Source organism: Anoplophora glabripennis, unplaced genomic scaffold (assembly GCF_000390285.2).
Source record: "Anoplophora glabripennis isolate ALB-LARVAE unplaced genomic scaffold, Agla_2.0 scaffold445, whole genome shotgun sequence".
NCBI lineage: Eukaryota > Metazoa > Arthropoda > Insecta > Coleoptera > Cerambycidae > Anoplophora > Anoplophora glabripennis.
In genome coordinates, this window is record NW_019416534.1 from 131,021 (window position 1) to 147,701 (window position 16,681).

Below are 16,681 nucleotides of genomic sequence, written 5' to 3' on the forward strand. Positions count from 1 at the left end.
CATACCTGTATCCGCCCATTTCGCCCTTCCACAAATAAGATCCACTTCTTATTTGTGGAAGGGCGAAATGGGCGGTGACTATTAGACGCCATCTTTCTCTATCGCATGGATTTCTATGACTTACTTTATCGCTCTCACGTAACGGCAGATGGACCATCGATACTTTCCGAACCTGTATTTCTATGTAGTAGTATACACCATGTGCGTGCTATACTCACCGAGCAGGTCTCAAACTTATATTCACAATTTCAGATACAGAATATACTTTTTAAAAATGAATATTAAATCAGTTCATCAAAAAACATTATTTTTTTTGCTATTATAACAATTTTCCACTTATTACTATAATAAAAAAATATTTTTCGCTGGATTTATTTTTTAAGGTCTTAACTTAATTCTTTGATGGTTTTTTAAACAAATTTTGGTACATTATTAAACTTCATTTAACTATAAATTTCACGAATTTTTCATGAAATATTTATATTTTTTTGTTTTTTCAACTAATTTTTCAATTTTTTAAGAAAAATAAAATGCACCATCTTAAAGTAGAGATTTTAAGCTTTAAAAAGTGCTCTCATAAAGTCCCAATATCACATTTACAACTATAGTTTTTGATCTATAAAGTATGGCCTAAAAAGTCAAATTTGTGATTTTTAAAATTATTGAATATGTTGGGCTCAATATTTTTCAAATTAAATTTTTAAGATTTTTTCCATATCGCTCACTGTTTCAATCGTCATTTGAAGAGTAATCTGTCAAAGTTACAGATATTTATTTTAAAAATTAAAAAAATGACAGCTATTTTATTATTATTGTACAAAATTATAGAATGACATAGCTTTATACGTATGTCCTATATATATTTTTTCTCAATTTTTTCTCAAGTTTAAAGACAGAATTCTGATAGCCGGAATACTCTCCTTTTATTTAAATTTTTGTGAGGTCGATTTGATCAATTAGATCAAAAGTTATAACAAATTTAGTGTAGCGCGCTGGGGGTCGCGCGCTCTTCGAGAGCTATAATTGGGATGGGGGTGGCCCGTCTCATTTTTCGTACATTAGAAAAAAATTCTACAGCCTTCAATTCGCATTTCAGAAAAAAACTTTATTAACATTTTTTTATGTAAAATTTCCTGTTCTTTCGAATGGCGCAGTTATTTTTTTTTAGAAAGTTATATTTTTTTATATATTTTGCAAAAACTGTAATTTTGCAACTAATTTGTTAAATAAATAATTTAACGTACACTTTACAGTTGGTAACTTTTTATATGTTGTTTCTGACAACTTTACAAAACGAAAAATAAAAAATTCTCTCTTCTCGTAATTTTCGCGAAGTCAAAATCTATCTTGACTCCACTAATAAGATTGCTAGCTGCTGCCTTTCCAAGTGGCATAACTTTTTTCAGCTTAGGTTTCTTATATCATATGCCTTGTAGTAGAATGTGAAATTTCATTGTACACAAAAATTTACTAGGCTAAAAACGCACCGTTTCTTGAGAAACACGCAACTGGTTTGTCCAAAGTCAACCAGCTTCTACAATGTTTGATTGTGAGTACAAAGAACGTGTCTGCAAACGGATGGGGAATACTTCAACGGTGGCTTCTTTGCTTGAAAATGAACAAACTCTTTGAAGCCCTGTATCTCAAAAACAAAATAGAATAGGAGAAAAAATGCTCTTATTACTTGGTATTTTATCATCCGCCCATTAAATATTTAGCAACATCCTACATATTTCTATAATTCTGTCAGGAACAATTTGACAACGCAACTAAATTTTCAGATTTGTTCTTCCTCTTATATTTTACATCGGCCTAACTCATTCGGTTAAACCGTTTTTTCATGGACCACAAACAGATCTTTTAGACGTTAATAACGAAGCTTGTCGAACCCATTGGTGGGCAAACCTGTTATTAATAAATAACTTTTTTTATGTTAAGGACATGGTAAGTGTAGTGTACAGACGATTTTTACTATTGTTTTTATTCAATTGGGCATTTCTGCGACCCCGAAAAGATTTTTTTTAATAAATAAAAGATAATCGAGAATAATTATGTATTTCCTCAATTTGAAAGATTTGTGATTTAATTAGACAAAATTAAGTTTGTAAAAGAGACACATTGGCATACCCTTTTGACACAAGGAGTTTATTTAAAAACATATTTCTCTTCAGGGTTGTAGAAATACGAGATGTAATCAAAAAGTAACAGGAATTGTTAATTTTCTCAGAAAGTATTATATGGGCCTTTAAATCGCAATTTGGTTAACTTGCCTGAATTTTTGATATAAATTAGTATGAGGTATATAATAAAAATAAGTGCAGTAATTTTTTTTCAACCCCCGGCCAGAGGTTAAAAAATATGAAATAAAAGAGTTTTTCAAGACTCAAAAGGAGTAAGAGCTAGAAAAAAAAATTCTTGCAAAAGTTGTAGAACATAAAATTCCACATAAAAATGGTCCATTGACTTTTTCTGGTACTATTAAAATTAACAGACTTAGGGTGGCTGGTAGTTAAGGGATGATTTCAGAAATTTAAAAAATCATAATAAGCAGAAAAATTAATGAATTTTATAATTTTTTTTTTTTCATTCTACCCTAAAAATGTAAACTTTCTTTCCGGAGAAATAAATCTATTTTTCTATTTTTAATAAAAAAAGTTATAAAAATTTCAATTTTTTAATTGTTAATTTTTGTGATTTAACACTAAAACAATTTTTTTCTATGCCATTCGGTTGATTATTTAAAATAATGAAAAGTTGTTTTCGAAATTTTGTTTTACAACAAAGATAAAAAATCACGTTCGCGTTGTGAAATTGTTATAACTTTTTTATTAAAAATTAAAAAATATATATATTTCTATGAAAAGGTAGTCTACATTTTTTAGTGTAGATTGAAAACAATAAGATTCATTCAATTTTGTGAAATCATCCCTTAACTTCTAGTCTCCCTAACTGTTAATTTTAATAGTACAAGAAAAAGTCATTAGACCATTTTGTATTTAGAATTTTATGCTCCATAACTTTCATAAAGAAAATATTTTTCTACCTCTTACCCCTTTTGAGTTATTTTGAAAAATCCCTTTATTTTATCTTTTTCCGCCCCTAGCTAGGGATTGAAAAAAATTACTGTCACTTATTGTTATTATATACCTCAAACAAACATATCAAAAATTCAGGCAAGTTAACCAAAATTGCGATTTAAAGACCCATTTAATTGGACTATTATTTAACCTTCAATTTTTTACTCCATCCCCTACAAAGTAGTCCCCCTGTGATATTTATTATACGCTTGTACTAACGTTGTTTCCAGTTTGAGCACGGTTTGCGGTTTTGCCTTTATCTCATCTATTGTTGAAGACGTTGTCCTTTGTGTATCCTTTTAAGTTTGGAAAATAGGAAAAAGTCACAGCAGCCATGCAGACAAATAAAATAATTTCTTAGTTCAAGAGTACAATATTTGATTTTAATTGAATGAAAATTATCGATTATACCGATTAAGAAAAATCATCGTTTAAGTTTATTATAAAATATTAAATAGAACAGCCAGAATACCGTTTTTAAGAAAAAAAAATATCTCGACTCCTATTGGTCGGATAGAGGCCTATTTTTTATTCATATTTTTTTAAGCACTATTTGATGTAGTTCGTTTGAAGTTTGTATATTAAAAGACCGTCGAGATAAGGACCCTAGTTACCGTTTTTTTTTTGTTTTTTTTTGTTAATAACTTTTTTATTTTGCAACTTAAAAATCTGAAATTTACGCAAACGCGAGACAATATAAATCTTTCGATTCTTTTTTATCAAATTTCGATATCTTGACTTGGGCAGAAGATATACGCGCTCGCATTTTCGACTTTATAATTTTGCAGTAGGCCGCCATTTTGAAATTGGGGGTCCGGATTGCGGGTATTTGTTGAGCACCCCAACGGTTATCTTTTCCTGTAGTTTCATCCATTTTCAGTCAAATTATACATATATTATACATGATTATCATATTAATACTTTTTTTAGTGTAACATCGTGTCTTGGTACCTCTCTTGTGATTTTCAAGCACACGTAGTTTCCATGGCACTCTTTTACTTGATGTACAAATGGAACTTTGGAATAAAACTTTTTGGAGCTGTGTTCCTGTGTATTGTAGGGATTAATACATACATTCTATATAATCTCTACACGATATATAATTTAGAAAGGATAATTGCGATACCGACAAGAGCTGAGTTAGTAATTAGCAAAAAATAAATAAAATTATGCCGTAATTGTTTCACATTTTAAAANAATAATCATGATTATTATTGTAACTAGTCATATTTTGTAAAAAATTTAATTACAAACATTTTTTTCTTCTTCCATTTTCGCCTAAAATCAATTCTTGAAAAGATACATAATTAAATAGAAAGAAAAATATGACATTTTTCGAATTTTTTTAACATATTGTGCCGCCAATAGTAAGGCCCACGTTTTTTATGCGCATAGAAAAATTTTCATTTCTAGTGATATTTGTAAGCCAACAAGCCAAAAATCTCCGTGGATATAAGATTCACCCAAACCAAAACAGATACCGCCTAATCTAATAGCATATCCGAAAAATATAATCGAACATTTTTTTGACATTAATGCTTGCAAATGCATTTTATAATTGTAATATACGAGATTTTATTGTTTTACATTTCTAAACTGTAGAACTTTTAACCTGTTTACTTAGTTTACTCTTAGTATTTGTCGCTGAAAGCAACAGCTTTGTAAAATAACGTGTTTGAAGTTAAACCTGCGTTGGAATTTTGTAAGTTGAATCATTAAGAGTTTCTGAAAAATAAGCCGAAGTTTTTATCTAGGGCGCTTCGTTAAAAAGGTACAGGGTGTTAAACTTAAAAAAAAATATTTAAAACTTTTTTAAATAATTTAAAAACTAGTAATTGAAATAATTTGAAATTGGGCACATGTAAGGATTATCCAAAATCTGAGGCCTTTTTCTAAAATTTAGATGCTTCCGTAGCGGGGATACAAGGTATCGGTGGCATATTTTTCTAAATATAATAGTACGCCACTGCTTTACGGTAACAACCATGATATTTTCGGATTTGTCTTTCAATTTTCTAGAAATTACTACTCTCTTATGTTTTTCGAAAAATTCCTGATCTTCGAGTAAAACTTAAAAAACAAACTGAAAACACCGAATCTAAACCCACTGGATTTCTTTAAATCATTATCATGATCATTAAAATGATTACTAATATTATTCATTTCTTTATTCTATTAAATAACCAAATGATTAGTGGCGTACTATTTTATTTAGAAAAATATGCCACCGATACCCTGTATCTCCGATGTGCCCAGTTTCAAATTATTTCAGTGACTAGTTTTTAAATTATTTTAAAAAATTAAAAATATTTTTTAAGTTTAACACCCTGTATCTTTTTCACCTAAGAATACGAAGTTTCATTTTTGGTCACCGTTGGTGAAGCACTCTGTATAATTACAATTATAATTCAGAACTGATATTTTTCGAGTTTTGGCGGTATAGAATTGAAGGTGCGATATGCTGTGGTACTACTGTGATAGTACGAGTAGTAGTATGTTATATGGGTCCATTATACGACCCATTTTTATTTTTTTTTTTAGAAGTTGTGAATCACCCCGCATTTCCTCATTATTATTCGCAATTTTATTTGTGCATTTTAGGTATCTTAAACTTGAGAATATTTTGAAGGACGACTATGGTTACTATCTCCACACGTCATTTTTTCAAAATTTTAGTAGTTATATCGTAGGTATACTCTTTGGAGCTGTATATCACCGATACAAGGACACAAATATAGAAGTGACCAAGGTAATACAACATACAACCAACTATGTTAAATACAAAAAGAAAATATAAGTTTGGTGGTGGTACTGGCAAAAAATTAAAAAGGCTTTAAAAATTACTAATGGTGCTATTCTGTAATTTTCTTACAGTGATATAAATTTAAAGTGATTCAGAAAATGTCACAAGATACAGGGTCGCTGATATGTATGGAAACGGTCATTGTGTCCTAAAGTAAGATAGCTATCGAAAAATCATAAGACACAAACGTTTTAGGGTTTTTAAAAATCCATAACAATAAAAATTAAGTATACTGGATCGTCATGACGAAACAAATTTGCCTTTTCTTTAATGGAACACCATGTATATTATTCCATATTTCAATTCTCCTCGAAATTCTGCATAAAATTCATATAACACATCGTGTACCTAAACCTTACCGTTTTCGAGATCTCGAAATCATTTTGTTATACAGGGTGGCCAAATGAAAACGAAACACAGCCATTTTCAGGAACTGCGTCAAGATTGTAGAAAAACGCTCAGACCCGTCGATTTTAGATTAACGGGGGGCATTCTTTGCTGGTATTTTTGACTCCGACACTTTCACCCCCAAGCAAGGGTAAGCATCACCTCAAAATATTTAAATGGCATTGGGGGTTGAGTAATATTTCTTTTGAAAGCTCTTGCAATTCTCTTTACAACAGACTTTAAATTTTATAATTCCGCACAATTTTTTGAAAAAAAATTACATTTTAAAATTGAAATTATGTTTAGTTGCTTACTTACTAGTTAGATGATTAAATGTTCAAACTGATGACCGCCCACTTCCATACAAGAATAAAGATTTTATTCGAAACGTTCGCGCACATTCTGAAGCATTTCCGGAGTGATTCGACGGCATTCGTCGATGATTCTTTGACGCATATCTTCCAGCGACACTAAATGTGTTTTATAGATTTTACTTTTTAGGTATCCCCACAAAAAGAAATCAAGGGGCGATAAATCCGGTGATCGTAGAGGCCACTCAATGCTACCTCTTCTCCCAATCCAATTCCGTAGAAATCGTTGGTCCAAATACTGAGGACAATTAACGCATAATGCGGAGGAGCACCGTCCTGCTGAAAAATCAAATGATTTTCATCTTTTTCAATAATATCAGTCAATTGTGTTTTTTTTTTACGAAAATGATAACAAATCGCCAAAAACCAATGTAACGCAAGAAATACTAAATTTATACCGTTGGCGTACTTAACTCCAATGACTGACATTTTTACCGTTACTAATTGTACATAAGTATTAACTTTAAAATCAAAATTCTTAATAAGTATTGAGCGGAATTATAAAATTTAAAGTCTGTTGTAAAGTGAATTGTAATAGTTTTCAAAAGAAACATTACTCAACCCCCAATGCCATTTAAATATTTTGGGGTGATGCTTACCCTTGCTTAGGGGTGAAAGTGACGGAGTCAAAAATACACGCAAAGAATGTCCCCCTTTAATCTGAAATCGACAGATCTGAGCGTTTTTCTACAATCTTGACGCAGTTTCTGAAACTGGCTCTGTTTCGTTTTCATTTGGCCACCCTGTACATACAATATTTTAGTCCATTAAGTTTATAGTCCATCAAGTTAGCTTTGAAATTTTCCAGCTCCACAGGGTGTAAAAAGTTTGACTGCAATTACTTCAGCATGAGATAGAGTAATTATAGATGAACAAAATTTTATATTACAGAGGCGTAAGATTAACAGTTTTCAAAATACAGCGAGTATTAATATTGGGGAGTTTCATCACAACGTGACAACAGCGCTTAACCTAACGCTACACAGCTGATGCATACCACGTGTGCACGCGGCAGACTTATCCTGCGGAAACATGTAAACAACTATTGCTGTGAAACATTTAATAAATTTCAAGACGATTGTTTTGCAGTTTTTAAATATATGTTTCAGTTTCATGTTTCAGTCTTACAGATAATGAATTAAATAACTTTGGAGCCATAACAGTATAGGAGAGTTGGGAGAAGGATTTAATTACTAAAGGTGCGATATGATGGTCTTTATTACGAGTAAAGTAGTTGTGACTAGGAACTAATGCCTTACTCGTATTAGTGTGATATTTTAATACTGCACAATAAATATGCATATTTTATATAAATATATAAATAAATCTGCCGAATGTCCATAATCCTACTCTCAGCGTATAGCAAGTCTGAAAGAGTAATCATATTTTTTTTCAAATATTATCTTCAAAAATCTTTTTTTGGAGGATTTCAAGCGGGTTGATATGATCCCTTCGCGCAGAACCACAAGCGAGAATGCCATATCGAATATGGCTTTCAGCTAAGGCATAATATTCAGATATTTAATAGGTAGGTAGTTTTTTAGGCATTTAAATTTATATATGATGGACTGTAACTTTCTAATTATATTATAATTGATATGAAAATCCCATTTAAGGTATCAATATAAACTCCTAGCTATTTAATTTCATTCACAGGATATATGGGGATCTGCTGACCTCGTAAGATAATATTCAGTTGATCAAAAGGAGGAAGACAATTTGTGTTACAGCTACATTTAGCTTTCAAAAAACGTCATACATACCATTGTTTAACCAGTTTTTTATTATCTGAAAATCAGATTCGACATTTTGTTTTAGTGTAGCTCAATCTGTATCTTCATAAAAAATTGTTGTGTCGTCTGCAAATCCTATTATCGTTCCCTTACTATTCAATGAAAATAAGCCGTTTATAGGTATAGATATTAAACAGTATGGGTCCCAAAACCGTACCTTGTGGGATACCCCAATTCACTAATTTGCGATCACTGATGTCGTCACCCACTCTTACAACCTGATATCGATTAGACAAATAATTTTCAAACAGGTTTAGACAACTTCCTCGAATGCCTATGTTTTCAAGTGGCTGCAGGAGTAAGTTGCAGTAGTGTATGCAGAGGTAAGGTTTAGTCTTTTCCAGTGCACTGTAGATTGGACTTATTAAGGCCAGAATGGCTTCTTGAGCGGACGTTTTTTCTTTAAAACCGAACTGATTTGCGGAGAGTATTCGGTATTTGTTGAGAAAGGAAATTAATCTTTTCTTTATGAGTCTTTCAAACACTTTAGAAATATGAGTAATAAGAGAAATAGGCCTACAATTACTGACCGAAGCACTATCTCCTTTCTTATAAAGTACAACCCAGCTTGACTTTTTTCTGTGGGGTCACATAAAAAATATAGTCTACAAAAATAGGCCTGGAAGAGATGTAGGAAAGGATAAGGCATGAAATTTCCACTATTCCTCCCAACATCCTTTTAGATTCACTACAAAATTTTGATCAGCCAATTCGTTACTGTCAGAAGGTAAATGGTGAAAACTTTGGGCACCTTATAAAATAGAATTCCAAGGAAAATATTTGTTGTTTATTAAAACTTGTTTTCTCTCATTATTTATTCTGACATAACTATTGTTTTCATAAAATTTAAAATATCCAGGACATTCATTAAAAAATAAATTTTTTCGTTTCATACATTTTTATCAACCCTGAAGTATTATGCTTTTTTATTTCTTGTAAAAACACTAATAATAAAATTAAATCATGTCCATATCCTCCGTCGTGTGTTATTTTCAAAACTAATATCCATACCTATATTAATTTTGTTTAGAATTTCGAGAAGAATTGAAATATGGAATAATATACAGGGTGTTATATTAAAGAAAAAGCAACTTTGTTTCGTCGTGGCTTTTTGACTGATCCTATAGGTATAATTAATTTTTCTTTATTGTAATAGATTTAAAAAAAAAACCTAAAAGGTTTGCGTCTTATGATCTTTCGATAGCTATCTCACTTGAGATAATCGACCGTCTCAATAAATATCATCGACTCTGTATAAGTGTAATGTTTACAGAATTATTTATGTCTGCTTTTCTGTGACATTTTAAACAAATCTGATTATCTAATACGTCTGTTGTTATTGATCATTTACTAAAAAACAATTGTGAAAATTGAAGGCCATCGTTTACAAACGCTGTAACATGTTACAGAACGTACCATAAATGTAAATCCCTAAAGGCGGGTATCCACTTGTGGCAATGCTCCGTAACGTAACAACGAACATGTTACGGCCTGTTGCAGAAGGTGACACGGTTCGCTGCGAAAGTATGTGCGGTTTTGGTCGTATCATTCATTCCGTAACGTAACAAAATAAGGTTACGAAACGACACAGGAACATAAACTCGCAGTATGAACCTGACTGCAATAATGGATTCGTCCCTGCAATTGCAGTTAGTAGCAGCGTCATATATTTTTATTCATCATACAATTTTGAAGAACAAGAAACGGAAATCTCCGGAAATCTTTTCTTTACTCCACTCCATGGCACAAACACAGAAAAACATACTGACCCCAGACCATGAACAAAAGACTGACGAAACAAAAACACCGTCTCAACATGTGGCAGAAAGTACTGTTGCATCCTTTTGATGCGACGACTAAAAACCGACAACTCATGGTTCGTCCCGGATTAGTTACGCGTGTCAAATTTGATACACGTACCATGCAACAATTTTCCGTCTCCACTAGCTGTAACGTAACATGTTCGGTGTTACGTTACGGGGCATTTGACACAAATAGATACCCGCCTTAACAGTTTTCATTATTTCAGACCATTACAGTCATGTGGACCGTAGGATTTTGTGGTCTTCCAGCTTTAGCATCAGCTTTGTGTTTTTACGATTACGAGCCTCTGGTTGCGGCAGTCATTGGATCTTTAGTAAAACCTTTGTTTGCGTTGGGTATAGGCATTGGTATGCTAGGAATATCGCATAACATTGGCGGTAAGTTTCTTCTTTCACAGTCCAGAGACAGATAAGAGGTTTGATAACACAGTAACGGGAATATTCACATTGCACGTGCTGTATCTTGTCTATCGAGTTGATTCATTTTTTGTGTATTGGTAGCGGCTCAAGACGATACCCGAAATGGCGTTCCGCCAGTGTTTCTCAAAATGATGTGATAAAAATTAAGGAAAATTAACAATTCTCGTTAATTTTTTATCAAAACACGTATATCGTAAAAATGAGGCCAGCAGAAATACTATTTAACTTTCAGAGTTGGGTAATAACTATATTAGTAGACATGCTTTGAGTATGAGTGTCGTCAATGTGTGGTAGACTAGACTACCATATTCATACCTGGGGTCGCTAAATCCGAATCAAGTGACCGTTTGACGAAGTTAGTCATATTCAAGGTTATTCCAAGGTCAACTCTTGTATTTAAATTGGTTTTGTCCCAGGATTCTGAAAAGGCAAGAAATTCTACGTTCGGAAGCGCCGTTGATTTATTTTTTAAGGTCATGCTCAAGGTTATTTGAAGGTCAACTCTTGTTTTTTGATGATATTACAATTTCTGACTCCGGATTCTGAAAGAGCATGAAATTTTACGTTCAGAGATGTCCGATAAGTTATTTTTTTCATTTTCGAGATCTTTTCAAGGTCAAATCTTCTTCTCTAACATCACAGGTTGGTATCTCGTTAGGACAGCGAGATATCAGGAAAATTGTTAATAGGGCCACCATCTGGTGACATTGAATTTGACGTTGAAGATGATGTTCAAGGTTATTTCAAGGTCAATTCTTGTTTTTTGAAGGTTATACCTCGGAATACCGTAGGATGGATCATTATCCATGTCACAAAATCCCTTTTCGGGACAGTGTTATCATCTGCACATCTTGAGGTAGCAGGATTTGAAATATCGTTGCTGTGTGTAGGATGAAAAAGAAGTCCATCGTTGCCATTATTATGCCCACAAAATCATAAAAACCAGATCTCATAGAGGTTCCGATGATACAAACAATTTTTATAAAATAAATAAATTTAAATTCTGCGTAGACTCTCGTAAACCTAAAAAATATGTTTTTTCTTGACTCTCTGTATATCTGTTAGGTATATTAACTTTTGCATTAAGGTGTCTTGTTGGCTGTTGGATCGGTTTAATCTGACAACAGGAACCTCCCCTCGTTGCGAAATTACGAAAATTTCTGTCTATTCACCCCATTTAACAGTATTGGTTGTTATGGCTGATTGGGCATAGCTGACTTTTACTTAAAAATTGAAAAGTATTTTCTATTTTAGGATTTGTGAAAAGGCTGTTTGAAGCCAGCCCTCTAGAATTTATATCAAGATGGAATTTTTCGATTTATTTATTCCATATTCTAATTATATTTTACAATACCTCTACATGGACGTATATGCTAGAAATATCCTATTTCTTTTTAGTAAGTAGTTAATAAAATAGGAGTATTTATTTTCATAATTATTTTTATTATTAGTAATCAGTAGTATATTTATATTTTGTTTCAGGTGCAAATTTTCTTGTCTAATATTCTTCTAGCAACCGTATTGGGACTGATATTACATTTAATTATTGAAAGGCCTCTGTTAGATATTAAAAATGTCATAATTTCTAAATGGGCACCCAAACAAAAAACAAATTAAACTTTTTTGTTGGAAATAGAACCTTGTACTTTTATATGACTTTCTTACCAATAATGTAAAGAAATGTAGTAATAAACTGTATACATTTTATAGTTACCTATATTATTTTAATGGTCGAACATGGAAACTGTTTTTACTTATTGGCAATAATGGCAATATGAAGATAAAGGGCGATAGTTTGGGTAATCGCTTTCTCTTTCTCTCTCTAATCGTTGAGGAAAAAAGTTTAACAAGAGAGAAAGATGGTACCCAAACTGTCTCTCCCTCTTTTTCTCTCTGTCACTGGTCTACATTGTCGTCGCGAGCGTGCTTCCTCCAATTTATCTATGATTTAAGGTGTCACATGCTTTGCACTACACACCGGTAATTTATTAGTTGTAAAAAAAGCTTTTTATGAGCTTCAATCGTTTCCAATACACAAAAATCTCACAGAACTGCCATCGAAATCACGAAAACCTTAAATGTTTGTCAACCGTCGATCGATTAATTTTAATTCAATGCATTGTCAGCCGCTAACTTTATAAGCTACTAGCTACTGTCGTAGAATATAAAACGAGCGAATTTCAGAATTTACCAATGATTCGAATCGATCAACAGAACGCTCAAAACTCATATACCTCACACAAATGCATCAAAGGCAGGCTATAAACGATATATACAGGGTGTCTCACGGTGACGGCCCATTAGAATTATTTCAGAGACTACTTCGATTTGAATTTTGAAAATTTGGGATACCGGATTTTCGGGAATGCCCTTCTCAACTAAAATAATGGCGTCTACATACCACTTCCGGTTATACCGGAAGTCGCCATCAACTTGCTTATTTTAAATGGAACACCCTATACAGGGTGTCCCGGAAATGGTAGGCAATCTCTCGGATATGGTTAGATAATGAGAAAATAATGTCACAAGTTCATATAAAATTTTTTCCTCCGTTAGGTTATTAGCTCTTGAAGTTGAGAATTAAAAATGTTTTTTTTTGCTGTAACTTTTGTATTTTTCAATAAATTTTGAAAATTTTTTGGCTGGATCTATAATTTTTGAAGCTGCTTTGGATGATAATATGAAATCCTCGATAATAATTATGGGGGCCCGGGGGCAAAGCACCCCCCACCAAAATTTCTAGAAAAAAAATTTTTGTTCCACTATACCCCAAATTTTCCATCATTTTATAAAAATTTATGGTATTTTACGTAAAAAAGGTATACTTGTTGAATATCCATAAAATAGATATTTTTTGAGATAAACCCGTTTAAAGAGGAAGGTACCATTTAATTTGAGACATTTTATTTAACAGAAACACAGGTTTAATCGTAGTTGGCTTTTACATATCAGAATAAAGGACAAATAATTTGCAATAGCAGTGTTCCAAATTATGAGAATTTGGACTTAACTAAACTAACTAAACGAAAAGTGCATGACAATCAAAATTTTGTAATAAAATATAATTCATAATAAATTCTCAATATTAGTTCCACCTTCTCTTATACAAATACGAGCTCGTTTAACAGAAGACTGTTGCACTCTCCATAACATTTCAGGATTTTGTTGTATTTCATTTGCACAATAAAAAATCCTTTCTTCTAATTCTTCTCTATTGGTTACAGGTGTGGAATAAACAAGATTTTTCAAGTGCCCCCAAAAGAAAAAGTCAAGTGGGTTCATATCTGGAGTTCGGGCAGGCCAATGAATAGGTCCACCTGTATATGAGGAAACATAACCTCGTCATTTTGACAATTTTGGGACGTGGGATACGCGAACGCTGTTTGATTTTTGTCGGACAAGTTGAGCACAGTTGTCTCACAAATTATTTAAGCAATTTACGCAAAATGAAAGCTGTATGTATAAGCATACATAATAACGCCATTTTGACATTTTGGGGATGGTGGACAAATGGGAACGCGGCATGATTTTTATCGGACAAATATTTATGTAATTGTTTTATCATAAAAACTGATGACTCCGATAAAAAAGAAAATTGCATGTATCGCATTGTAGCATAGCGTCAGAACGACGATTCCCGAAATCGCTCGTTCGAAAACGCGTTCGAAATAATGTAATTTTTTAGCTTTATCATTCTACGTGGAGTAATTATGTATGAGGGCTTACAGTTTACTGATCCGGGCCTGTCTAATATAATTGACACTTGTAAAATAGTTTTGAGCTGCCGCTCTAGAAAATATCTATATTAGTCCAGGAGAATTACACATTGACATGGCTGTTGCTTGACGTAACTTGGATATTAGTAAAAATCGGTCGAAAATAATATATACAATGAAAATATAAGGTTGCGCCAAGAAAAAAAGTTGTGCTATTTGCAGAAAAAATTAAAAACTGCAAAAATACTCAAAAATGACGTGTTTTTTCTAACATTTTCCAACATAACTTCTTAAATATGCAGTTTACAGAAAAAACTATTACTGGTGAAATTGTTTGTTATGAAATTTGCTACAAGATAGAATTGTTTTGATACCTGCGCATATCATATTTTTGTTGCTAAATAGCCAAAACAACGTAAGAAAGTGATGAAAATCGAGGTAATTTGGAAGTGTCAAACTGACAGGCAAGAAATTGTCCAATTCTACTATAAATGTAGATGTAAGTACTTTAAACGATTATAAAACGAAATTCCAAGACCCGATCCAAATCGGTCTGATAGTATTGGTATGAGACAATTTGTTACTAAATTTCAGCGCGAAATGTCGTTATTTTTTTACGTGAGTGCTGGGGTTAAAGTTAGGCATTTTAATCTGCGCTGATTTTTTTACACTTACTTGGATCCCTTAACAATCATATAGAATCGTTAGAATATCAATTTTCTTTTTTTGAATAATTTTTGGAGCGAATTTAAAAGTTAGAAAAATTTTGACTTTATAAACAATTACTTTCGTGAAGCGGTTTTGCGGGTTGGAAAATATACCAAAGTACTAAAAAACAGTTCTCGGAAAGACGCTTAACTTGAAAAAAAGAACGTTCAAATCGGTCCTAAAAGTTCCGAGATATCGAGTGTCAAAGTCAACAAGCGTTAGCTGCAAAACTATGCATAATGTAACAGCAACAAAATATGAATTTGGTAGGTTTTTTAAGAATTTTTCAAAAAGAGCGAGCCCTCTTCGGCGTTCAATATCTCGGCTCTACGGCTCCGATTTTGATGATTTTTTTAAATCAATATATCATAATTAGAAGAATTCAATTATCAAGATTTCATAAAAATATTATAAAGCCTTATCAGTCTATTACGACTACCTACTTAAAATTTCACACATTTCATTGTTGCTGTATATTCATGTAAATAATGATATCGATGGTAGATATACATAGTCCATTGTTAATAGTTATTAGTTTTAATAATTCATAATAATGTTTAAAACCTTGAAATTTTTATTTAATATGTACTTTATTTATTTGATATTTATAAAACGTATCATCGCATTATTAAAGTATTCCGCTTTTTTACAGCATAGTAGCTGTTTTTTGGCTCTCAAATTTTTTTTCTACAAGCTGTCATGCGGTGACGGCCCATTAGAAATTTCGGAGACTACTTCGATTTGAATTTTGAAAATTTGAGACCTGGTGGTTTTGGAGATTTTATTTAAAAAAAGTTTAAATAAAATAATGCCATTGTTGTAGTACTTCCGGTTATACTGGTAGTCGTCACCTATTTGCTTATTCTACGCGTAATTTTAGGGGAATTTTATAAAGCTTCCCTATATTCATCTCTAATGATCTAATGGTCTTCGACCTATTTCCATTTCATATTTATTGTCGCATTTGATTGACCGAACTGCCAAAATTTGGTTTTTCTAAATTAGACATCCTGTATATTTAATCAAAATCTGTTGTAAAAATTTACTCTATATGTATCCATATTACATCTCCATATCTTTTAATTTTTCTGTTTTGACGATTTTTGTGATAAATAAAATGATCCAATTTCTTGCGAGGATGATTATGAAATTGCTAGCAAATTTAAAAAATCAAATTAACCAACCATAACCAACCATAAGTCATCATTTGCTGTTAATCTGACAGTGGTACCTACTTACAATTAGTTAAACACTGATTTGAAAATAATGGAAAACGATACTTATTCAAATGATGATATTATAACTGAAAACAACAATGTTTTTTTTGAACGCGCGATTTGAATTTCTATCATTCATCCCCTCCCCTACCCTCGGTTTTGCGGCACAAATGGTCGGCTTGGCGATATTCATTGAATTTTCCTAAAAAAGCACACGTGCGATCATATTTATAAAAACACATACGGAAAGTTCTTGAAAAAACCTACCAAATTAAATTTTAATTGTTGTTACATTATACATAGTTTTGCAGCAAGCGCTTGTTGACTTTGACACTCTATATCTCGGAACTTATAGGACCGATTTGA

General features: G+C 32.1%; 1 protein-coding gene across 4 annotated transcripts in view; it reads left to right on the forward strand.

Annotated features, from left to right (window-relative positions):
• Nucleotides 1-14,118, forward strand: part of LOC108909301 (O-acyltransferase like protein-like) — a 21,939-nt gene extending 7,821 nt beyond the window's left edge. For 2 of the 4 annotated variants that reach the window (XM_023454879.1, XM_023454880.1), the window contains exons 7-12: nucleotides 1,782-1,944; nucleotides 4,008-4,216; nucleotides 5,679-5,826; nucleotides 10,461-10,632; nucleotides 11,929-12,071; nucleotides 12,157-12,381. In XM_023454879.1, the coding sequence (XP_023310647.1) occupies nucleotides 1,782-1,944; nucleotides 4,008-4,216; nucleotides 5,679-5,826; nucleotides 10,461-10,632; nucleotides 11,929-12,071; nucleotides 12,157-12,291 (970 nt within the window). In that variant the 3' untranslated portion in view covers nucleotides 12,292-12,381. Of the gene's footprint in view, nucleotides 1-1,781; nucleotides 1,945-4,007; nucleotides 4,217-5,678; nucleotides 5,827-10,460; nucleotides 10,633-11,928; nucleotides 12,072-12,156; nucleotides 12,382-13,898 lie in introns of those variants that run through there. The other 2 variants (XM_023454882.1, XM_023454881.1) reach the window with 2 other exon arrangements.
• Nucleotides 14,119-16,681: the final 2,563 nt, after the last annotated feature.